This window comes from Eleginops maclovinus, chromosome 22 (genome assembly GCF_036324505.1).
Source record: "Eleginops maclovinus isolate JMC-PN-2008 ecotype Puerto Natales chromosome 22, JC_Emac_rtc_rv5, whole genome shotgun sequence".
NCBI lineage: Eukaryota > Metazoa > Chordata > Actinopteri > Perciformes > Eleginopidae > Eleginops > Eleginops maclovinus.
This window is the reverse complement of record NC_086370.1, coordinates 14869974-14879717: the sequence shown is the minus strand read 5'-3', so window position 1 is coordinate 14879717 and position 9744 is coordinate 14869974. Positions and strand designations below refer to the sequence as shown.

Sequence of the window (9744 nt, the reverse complement as noted above, 5' to 3'; positions counted from 1 at the left end):
GGTGACTGCAGGAGTACACACGTTGTTCGGTCTTTATGGATACTAACCATCACACTCACTTTCTCCATCTTAGAAACTTCACTTATTTTTCCTTTTTTTCTGGGGCGCTCAACTCCGATCATGTTGCCATCACTATTTTTGAGACCCTGGTTATCACCGCTGTCTTCCTGGTGTCTGTGGCAGCCAATGTGGCAGCTGCAGTCCTGCTAACATGGGAACGCAGACACCTGGCAAACAAAACCATTCTGACCCTCAATCTGTTTGTGGCTGACTTGCTGTTTGTCAGCATGATCCCGCTGATAGTGGCCGTGCGGTGGACTGTTTCCTGGACACTGGGGTTTACGGCCTGTCACATTGTGCTGTATGTGATCTGCATGAGCGGCTGTGTGACCATCACCACCCTGGCCTCCATCAGTGTGGAGAGGGTGCAGGCCATCCTTCAGCTGCAGGCTGTGCCCACCTTAAACTGCAGGATGGTGACTGCCACCCTCTTCTTCATCTGGGCCTTTTCTGCAATCGCCTTGATTCCCCTCAGTCTGTTCTTCACTGTGATCGAGGTGGATTTCCCCCGGCAGGTATTGATAGATTGAGGAGTATAAGGAAAGCTCAATTCTCCTACCTTTTTAACTAAAGTTGTATTGTCTTGTCCACAGGAACACATACACATTTGTACTCTCAAGTGGCCAGACACAACTGTAGAGATTGTGTGGAGCGTGACCCTCACTGCCCTGTGCTTCCTTCTCCCAGGATTCATTATTGTGGTCAGTTACAGCAAAATATTACAGGTGGGTTTATGGTGCTTAGACTGATGTCAGGTCAACCAATGTTTATAGGAAGTTTATTAGGATCAGGAAATCTCAACTACACTTTTATTTTTCCTATTGTGAAAAGATCCCACAATAAGTTAGTCCAACCTTTTTCATTACCTTGCCACCCTATCGGTGGTACTCAGCCTACATGGACATGCTAACTAATTACCTAAAATCTTAACAAATAATTAATAGGAGTAATACTTTATCTTAACCCCTAACCTAGCCCGAATGTGATTATGTACATGTACTCTATTGTAAAGGATGGGTTATCCTTCGACTTTGCATACGTGTATTACTCATTCAACAAATAATCCCAGCTCAGGCCCATTTATTTGCAGATCTATTGACTGTGCTGTCTGCAACGATTACTAATTTCTTTGTTATTGTGGGAACAGAGATGCATGTTCTTTATTAATTATTGGAGCTTAAAACGAAGCTTGTGTGTGTGGGTGCAGAGCTTTGCACTATCAACTGTCAACAGTACATTGGGTAACCAGTTCTGCCAATGTGGACATTAAAGTGATACAGACGATATAAACAGACTCTGTCTCTGAGAAGCCACACATAGTTTTAGCTCTGGGAAGTCTGTATTGATGTTTGAGACAATGCTCCATATGTGCATCCAAACCAATCAGGTTACATAGATGCTTTTAATTGAATCTTTTGTGTCCACTTTGTGTGCTGTCATAAAGAAAAGAAAGCCACTACTATGTAATATTATCTGTTTGTGTTCCAGATTTATAAAAGAAGTAAACTAAGGCTTCGACAACGAGGCAGCCAGCCCCAAGTTGGAGACTCATTTGAATACAAGGTCTCCCGCAAGGATATGAAGCTCTTCCGTACCATTCTGGTCCTTGTGCTCTCTTTCTTGATCATGTGGAGCCCCATTTTCATCACCACCTTCCTCATCTTGGCCAGGAACTTCCTGGGTTACTTAGATTTCTCTTCTACCATGTTCTTCTGGGTGGTGACGTTCACACTGGCCAACTCGGCCCTCAATCCCATCCTCTACTTTGTCTTCCAGTTCAAGAACCGCTGGCGCAGGTTCTGCTGCGGATCTGTTGTAGAACCGCTGAGAAAAGTACACCGTGGCAGTGGTCGAACGCAAGGGATGCATCCATGATCATCATGATTGCTCTGTCCAGATATATACTGTATATATATATAGTTTTCATTTTGATATCAGTCAAGTTGTCCAGTCTATCATAGTGAACAATAAGACATATGTTATTCCACTGCTTGTCATCTGGTTGGAAGTATGTGTCTGTGTCTCCTACCGGACCATACTAACCCCTGATTGCCTGCCAACAACAGTAATTAAGATCAATGCAGCAGGTTACAATCCTACTTAATCCTTTTGCTGTATAAATGTAGCTGCCATCTAACAGAAGTGGCCCAGGAAAGCCTGAGGACTTTCTGTATAATAATTATAATATAAGAAATAGCTGTCACTGCTCTTTTTGAATGTATCAGCTTTATTATTACATTAAATCTGTGGCTGCTTCCTAGTTCTCTTAGCAAACTGTTGTCCATGTGCTTCTCTTGCTATGTATCAGGATATTAAAGGATTGATGAGACTGTCCTTAAATCACCTCAAGACATTCATACAGCTTTTATCAGGATATCAATGACTTCTCCAACCCACTTTCCCCTGTATTATAGTGCAACTTTTTATATGAATCAACTGTATTTTAAAAGTTATTTTGCCAAGCTGTTCCGCAAACACATCTACAGAAGAGATGAGACACTCAACATATTATCAGAAAAAAATAGGAAACCCTCGGGAACACTTGCCGTCTTGACATCATAATCTGGTTTACAGTGCAGGTCATGCCGGTGCCATAACTCAGTGAACATAACCTGTGATGGGATTGTCCCCACTAAAATGACAGGCGGCTGGATTTACAAGTTAAGTAAGCTGAGAAGCTTTATGATCCTTGCGTAAGTTATTAGAGCCCCATTGGATCCCCTTACCCTGTAAGCCACTCACTACCTTCTGTTACAGAGGAGAAGGTGGCGAGCGCTGTCCACAGAGGAGTTTTGAAAATGTCTCAGTAGAGTCTGCAGTGCCACATCTTTACTGCTCCGCTGTGAACACCTGAGAGGAGTAACTTTGTTCGGAGGGAATTGTTAATTCAAACTTGGACAACATGGCAGACAAGGACACTGTAGAGAAATTTCTTGACAACAACCCAGATTTCGCTAAGCAGTACTACGATAAGAAAGTCAAGGCAGATGTGATCACTGCTGCCTTCAACAACGAGGTGCAGGTCAAAGACCCATCCTCTTACAAGGATGTCACCACCATCCAGGAGTCTGAGTTCATATTCGAGCTCATAAAGGAGTTGCAGACCAACGTCCAGATGGAGAAACCCATGCATAAAATTCTCCAGAGGGTTGCTCTGCTGATCCAGGCAGATCGCTGCAGCTACTTCGGCTACAGGTCTCGCAACGGAACACCTGAGCTGTCCACGATCCTCTTTGATGTGACCCACAATTCCTCATTTGAGAAAAATCTTGTGAATCCCAATACAGAGATAGTTTTTCCCACCGACATGGGAATTGTTGGATGGACAGCTCACACCAAGAAGCCTCAGAACATTGCGGATGTTAAGAAGGTGGGCTAGTTAATTACATTGAAATTTGATAAAATGGAATAAGTGATTTATGATAATGTTTAATAAAAACATTAACTTGATTGCAGAACCCTGAATTTATAAATTAACAAATAAGACGTACAAATAAAACAAATAGATGTGTGTTTGTGGAACAAACAGGCCACACCAGGCTGCATTTCAGATTAGTCAGAATAATTAATCCTATTATTCTGTTTTATTAAAGCCCCACTTTACTTTTGTGATGTTTTTTTTTGTATATGATAGGTAGGTATTGTAGGTTAAATAACCTGTTTTCCATGAGAAGTAGTATTGATTGGTAAACTGCACATTAATTACAGCTTTTATCATAACTGCTTTAGTCACTATTATGCTGATTTGTGTCTTAGTAGGATAATAGCATGCATGTGTTTTTTCCTGTATAGGCATGTTATTTAGATTCATCCTGGGTTGAGTGCACATATTTACCTGTTCTCCTGTTATTTTGTCAGGACTCTCATTTCAGTGACTTTGTGGATAAACAGACCAAATATACCACCAAATGCATGGTTACTTTTCCCATCATGTATGAAAAGGAACCAATCGGTGTCGTCATGGCAGTCAACAAACAGGGTGCTGATGAATTTTCAAAGAGTGATCAGGAGGTAGGTGGACAGGAGGTTCCATTTTTAATAAGTGGGTATTACTGACTGCATCAAGCGAGCTGGGAAACTTGTAGTAGTAAGCAGACAAATCCAGCAGGAGGGTCGCATCGTCAGACACTTATAGTCCACCAGCTTTACTGTCTTTGACCTAGTTATTAAATGGCTTGGCTCTGTACTTTAAGTCGGCGTTATGGAAGCGCAACTCATAATCCATTTAGGAAGAGGAAGCTCAGAAATGTTTTGCTTGTCTTATTTCATGACCTCTCTGTGACTCTAGAGGTCATTCAATATAGAAAGTGACTGTGATCTGTTGTCAGTGAAGATCAATAAGAGGACATATGTCAATGTGATTCATAAAGACAATACGATTCTTTGCTCTTGTGTTACAGCTCTTCAATAAATACATAAACTTTGCTTCTATGGTTGCCCTGCAAGACCACACTTCCTGCATGTGGGATGTAGAGTCCAGGAGAAGTCAGGTAAAAACACAGCGTACACTTTGTACACATGTCCGGTTTTTTATTTTCATGGAGAAAAAATTGACATCTTTCTTAATAAAAAACATGTCCAGCTGCTCTAAAATCACAAATGCATTGATACTTTCGTTGCCATAGGTATTGCTGTGGTCAGCCAGCAAAGTTTTTGAGGAGTTGACGGATATTGAGAGGCAGTTTCACAAAGCATTATACACAGTGAGGACATACATTAAGTGTGAGAGATACTCCGTGGGACTCCTAGACATGACCAAAGAAAAGGTGCGTCAATGAAAGTCTCAAAAGAACTAAATCTTTAACTTGGTTATTATTAAAACTATGGAAACTTATTGGCCTCTTCTACACCAGGAATTCTTTGATGAGTGGCAAATAAAACTAGGGGAGCAAGAGCCATACAAAGGCCCCAAGACACCTGACGGCAGAGTGAGTCCAACACTATGTTTTGTTATATTCACATTATTCTTATTCACCAATTGGTCAAGATTAAAAAAGTAAGTATAATATGAATAAATGCTCTCTTATATTTAACACGTTCAGGAAATCAGCTTCTACAAGATTATTGACTACCTGCTGGAAGACAAAGAGGAGATTAAAGTTATACCGTAAGTATCACAAAGCACTGTAGCAAAGGTTTTACATAGCTTTATTCTCATATTTGTAGAGGTTAACTGGATGTGTAATAAGAAGTCGGGCAGGTACTCATCCTCTCTGAATTCACAGCGGCCCCCCTGCCGACCACTGGGCTCTGGTCAGCGGCCTCCCGGCATATGTGGCTGAGAACGGATTTGTAAGTTCCACTTTTGTTCCTTTTTTTTTTATGCAAACCCTGCACTGATTTTAAAATATGGGTTATTGAATTGCTGATTTCCAAACACACATGAGCTGTTTTTCAAATTCTTCTAGATCTGCAACATGATGAACACTGGAGCAGACGAGTACTTTCGCATTTCAGGTGAAAATCAACATCTGGCATTCAATTAAATTTGCTCAGTTGTTTGCACACTGAAATAATCTGGATGTTCTGTTGGATTTGTTTGACAGAAAGAAGCAGTGGATGAGACCGGATGGAAGATTAAGAACGTCCTGTCTCTGCCAATCGTCAACAAAAAGGAAGAAATAGTCGGAGTTGCCACTTTCTTCAACAGAAATGATGGCAAACCATTTGATGAGAATGATGAACAAATAACAGAAGTATGGGAACCTACTCCAGTGACTCTTTTGGTTTATCTTGTTTCCCTTTTTAAGCCCCAACATTAGTATTTGTGTTTAAAATGATGTCATAGCATTTCCTATTCTACTAACTCCTTAAGTCAACTTAATTATTCTAATGCTGTTTTAATTAACTCCAAACGTACTTAAATATATCACTTTTAAAATATTTCGTCATTAGAATTACTGTGGGAGATAGCTTGTTTGGAAGAATCTGTTGGAATTACATCATTTGTACGATTGTATTTGTCCATGTTACCAGGCACTTACCCAGTTCCTTGGCTGGTCCACTCTGAACAGCGACACATACGACAAACTGAACAGGACAGAGTGGAGGAACAGTATTGCCCAGGAAATGCTCATGTACCAGACCACCGCCACACTAAATGACGTGCAGCTTATTCTGGTAAACTGCTGCCCCAGTTGATTGATATTACTTCAACCAGAATGAAAACAGATTCATCTCTATTTAAACTCCATTTCCCCCCACAGAACACTCAAGAGAAGTTTGGCTCTGCACCAGAGGACTGTGACCAGAAGGAGATGTACAAACTGTTGGTAAGCACAACTGGGATGTGTGGAGTACAATGCTCCTCATAAACTCCTTTGTGATGGTTAACTGAGGGTGTACACTTGTTCCAATGTGCAGAGGACCAACATTCCCGATTCCAAGAAGGTGGAGCTGCTTGAGTTCCGCTTCAGTGACTTCCCCTTGTCAGAGCTGGAGCTCGTGAAATGTGGCATCCGCTGCTTCTTTGAGCTCGGGGTGGTAGAGAAGTTCAAAGTCCCAGCCGAGGTACAGTAGAGAGGAAACCTGTTCACGACACTCCCCCCGGCCAGCCTGTGTGGGCGGCACACTACCCCTGAAACACACAACACACCAACATTTAAGAGATTACATTTCAATTTAAGTCAGTATTTTCCTTTCCTTTCTTTGACCTGCAGTAAATGAGCCACTATTTAACCTTAAAAGACATGTTTATATTCCGAACACAAGTTTTGACTGGATGTACAATCTGTATGGGCAATGCAAATCTAAAGATTGTTTTGTTTTTGCAGACCCTGACACGATGGATGTACACTGTCCAGAGGGGATACCGTGACATCACCTACCACAACTGGAGGCACGGCTTCAACGTTGGACAAACTATGTTCACTCTGCTTCTAGTGAGGCACATTTCTCGTACAAAAACAAGTTTTTTTTCATTACAAAGAATATTTTTTAGTACAACGCAGGGATAACCTCTTTGCTTCCTAACAGACAGGCAAACTGAAGAAGTATTACACTGATCTTGATGCCTTTGCCATGGTTGCTGCTGGATTCTGCCACGATATTGACCACAGAGGAACCAACAATCTGTTCCAGACAAAGTAAGATTTCTGTCAGTTTTCAAGTGAAATCAACTGTAATAAAATGATGGTGAAACATGTAAAAGACATAATAAAACCAACTAAAACATTTGGAAATGTTATTCTGTTGGACTTTTAAAGGAGTATGTCCCCACTGGCAAAACTGCACAGCTCCTCAATAATGGAGCGGCATCATCTTGAGTACAGTAAGACGCTGATGGAGAATGAGGTGGGTGTTGATATGTTAACATGTATGTGATAGACAGTAGTTGTGGTTTGAAATAGACAAAAAAATCAATTAGCAAATGTTTTTTATGCTCTACTTTTGGCTGCCATCTCACATTTTACTGTGCTATCCATCACAGAACCTGAACATCTTCCAAAACCTCCAGAAGCGTCAGTTTGAAACAGTGCAGCATCTGTTTGAAGTGTGCATTATTGCCACTGATCTCGCCCTCTATTTTAAGTATGTCAGGAGTTTTTTTTCACATCTAAGTATATAGGAAGCATTTTGACGCCTTTTAATGATTTTTAGGGACTTTTTAAAATATCTTAACTCTTCTAATCTTTTCTCAGGAAGAGAACAATGTTCCAGAAAATCGTGGAATCTGTGGAGGGGATTCCAGACGAGAAAGAGAAGGTCAACTTTGTCGCCACCAATCCAACCAGGAAGGAAATTATCATGTAAATTCACGTTTTATCATGTGAAATAACCACTTCTGTCTTGAAACCATTTATCTGTCATATGTATAAAAATAAAAATGTTCTTCGATGCGGACGTGTGTTTTCCGCAGGGCAATGATGATGACAGCTTGTGATCTGTCAGCCATTACAAAGCCATGGGAGGTTCAGAGCAAGGTGCGTTCCCTTCCTCAGTCTTCCGAATCATAACAAATTATGAATCACTCATCTGATCTCATTGTCTTAACTGCTAATTATGGTCCTAGGTCGCTTTAATGGTGGCAGCAGAGTTTTGGGAGCAGGGCGACCTGGAAAGGACTGTCCTTGATCAGCAGCCTATTGTAAGAACCTAATGGTTTTTGGTCTGTTGCCTGCACTGTATATGTGATCATTAAGTCATAACAATATTTATATCTCCCTCTTCTTCTATAGCCAATGATGGACAGAAATCATTCTGAGGAGCTGCCCAAGATGCAGTGTGGTTTCATCGACTTTGTCTGCTCCTTTGTGTACAAAGTAAAGAGACACAAATCATTTATCGTTATTATAAATGCTAACATAAACTGTATATTTATATACTTTTGTCCCAAAATTACCTTTCTCATGCAATCTGTTTGTTTGTAGGAGTTTTCTCGCTTTCACATAGAAATCACTCCGATGATGGATGGGCTGAATATAAACAGGGGCCAGTGGAGAGCTCTCGCAGACGTCCATGAGGCCAAAATGAAAGCTATCGAAGACGAGAAGAAAAAGCTGGAGGGTGGAGGCGAAGGTGCGCTACCGCGTCGCTCCTGATCATTCTGCATTTTCATGTCACCTGTCTTCTCACCGTCTGTCTTGTTTGTTTCTCTCAAGATGCTCAAGAGGGCGGGAAGTCAAAGACATGTGTGATCTGCTAGACCTCCAGGACAACCGAGGCATTTATGAATGTGTGTCTGAATGTGTGTGTGTACTGTGTGTGTAAGTGAAGAGCATGTATTAACAGATGAGGGAATTTCTAATGTGTAGAATCCCTGAATAATTATTTTTATATACAATACATTTTATTTATTATATATTGACATATTCTCTGATATAGAAAGCTGTTTTAATTGGCATCAACATTGGGCACATACAGTTTGTACATCATACTCTAAACTGGATTGGATGGATTCATATTGTATATACTTATAGACTTCATTGTATCCATATGAGGATTTATACTGAATATAATATTCAGTATAAAGGATATTTAGCTCCCTTTCTTTTGCTTTTGCCATGGTATAACTAGAAATATTACGCTTCAAATACGATGCAGTTTTATCTGATTCTTTGGCGTTCAATACAAATACTCCAATAAAATGCCCTTATTTTGTAGAGAAAGAGCTCACTAAACAAAAATAACTAATTGATTTCTTAAATCGGAAATAGTGTTTTCAAAATGTTAAACATATGTCCATAGCAAGTGGGTGAGAGATGTAAGAAGATTTGACAGAATTGGATTTGGTTATAAGCCCCTTTGAGCCCCTTTAGCTAAGTCCACTGCTTACATAAAGTAAAAATACTGCTGACCTGCTCATAAGTCAACGTGTGCAGAGATCATGTAGCATTTACATGACTGAAAGCTGTCAAACATAAAAACTCCGCAGCACACTATTATACACTAGTATAGCAGAAACGGTTTGAGTGTTAAACATCTTCATCAGGTATGATGTGTTATGATGGTTTGTTGCTATTTTCTTAATGCTAAAAAGTAAAAATATGTCTAAACGAAGCTTGTGCATTTATCAGAACAATCTCTCAAAAAAGAATTCTGATTCACATGTTTGTTAACATTAGAACTTTAAATCTCAGCAAACTCTTTGCCAAGAAATGTAACTCTAAAATTAATTACTAGCATTAAATACATAATTGTATGTGCAATTACACGATGTAAAAGACAGGGGCAATGTCAATAAAG

The 9744-nt window shown here is 40.2% G+C and overlaps 2 protein-coding genes across 2 annotated transcripts; both read left to right on the top strand.

Moving 5' to 3' along the window:
- The first annotated feature begins 35 nt into the window (after window positions 1–35).
- On the top strand, window positions 36–1935 carry LOC134859178 (free fatty acid receptor 4-like). Its single transcript, XM_063875520.1, has 3 exons — window positions 36–575; window positions 654–785; window positions 1549–1935. The coding sequence occupies exons 1-3, from the start codon at window positions 36–38 to the stop codon at window positions 1933–1935; spliced, it is 1059 nt and encodes a 352-aa protein (XP_063731590.1).
- Window positions 1936–2962: 1027 nt separating this feature from the next.
- LOC134858930 (cone cGMP-specific 3',5'-cyclic phosphodiesterase subunit alpha'-like) lies at window positions 2963–8789 on the top strand. The gene is made up of 22 exons (XM_063875164.1): window positions 2963–3430; window positions 3919–4071; window positions 4461–4550; window positions 4686–4826; window positions 4914–4988; window positions 5103–5167; window positions 5286–5352; window positions 5469–5512; window positions 5603–5756; window positions 6037–6180; window positions 6267–6332; window positions 6424–6570; window positions 6834–6941; window positions 7036–7145; window positions 7266–7353; window positions 7490–7590; window positions 7701–7808; window positions 7919–7982; window positions 8072–8146; window positions 8238–8321; window positions 8430–8577; window positions 8661–8789. Exons 1-22 carry the CDS (start codon window positions 2963–2965, stop codon window positions 8702–8704), a joined length of 2544 nt encoding a protein of 847 aa, XP_063731234.1. The 3' UTR covers window positions 8705–8789.
- The last annotated feature ends 955 nt before the right edge of the window (window positions 8790–9744 follow it).

Excerpts from the sequence above, each read along its gene's own strand:
- LOC134859178 (XM_063875520.1), top strand. The coding sequence starts at position 36 with ATGGATACTAACCATCACACTCACTTTCTCCATCTTAGAAACTTCACT. Across the intron at positions 576-653 it reads AGGTGGATTTCCCCCGGCAG|GAACACATACACATTTGTAC; the intron begins GTATTGATAGAT and ends TCTTGTCCACAG. Across the intron at positions 786-1,548 it reads GTTACAGCAAAATATTACAG|ATTTATAAAAGAAGTAAACT; the intron begins GTGGGTTTATGG and ends TTTGTGTTCCAG.
- LOC134858930 (XM_063875164.1), top strand. The coding sequence starts at position 2,963 with ATGGCAGACAAGGACACTGTAGAGAAATTTCTTGACAACAACCCAGAT. Across the intron at positions 3,431-3,918 it reads ACATTGCGGATGTTAAGAAG|GACTCTCATTTCAGTGACTT; the intron begins GTGGGCTAGTTA and ends TTATTTTGTCAG. Across the intron at positions 4,989-5,102 it reads CCAAGACACCTGACGGCAGA|GAAATCAGCTTCTACAAGAT; the intron begins GTGAGTCCAACA and ends TAACACGTTCAG.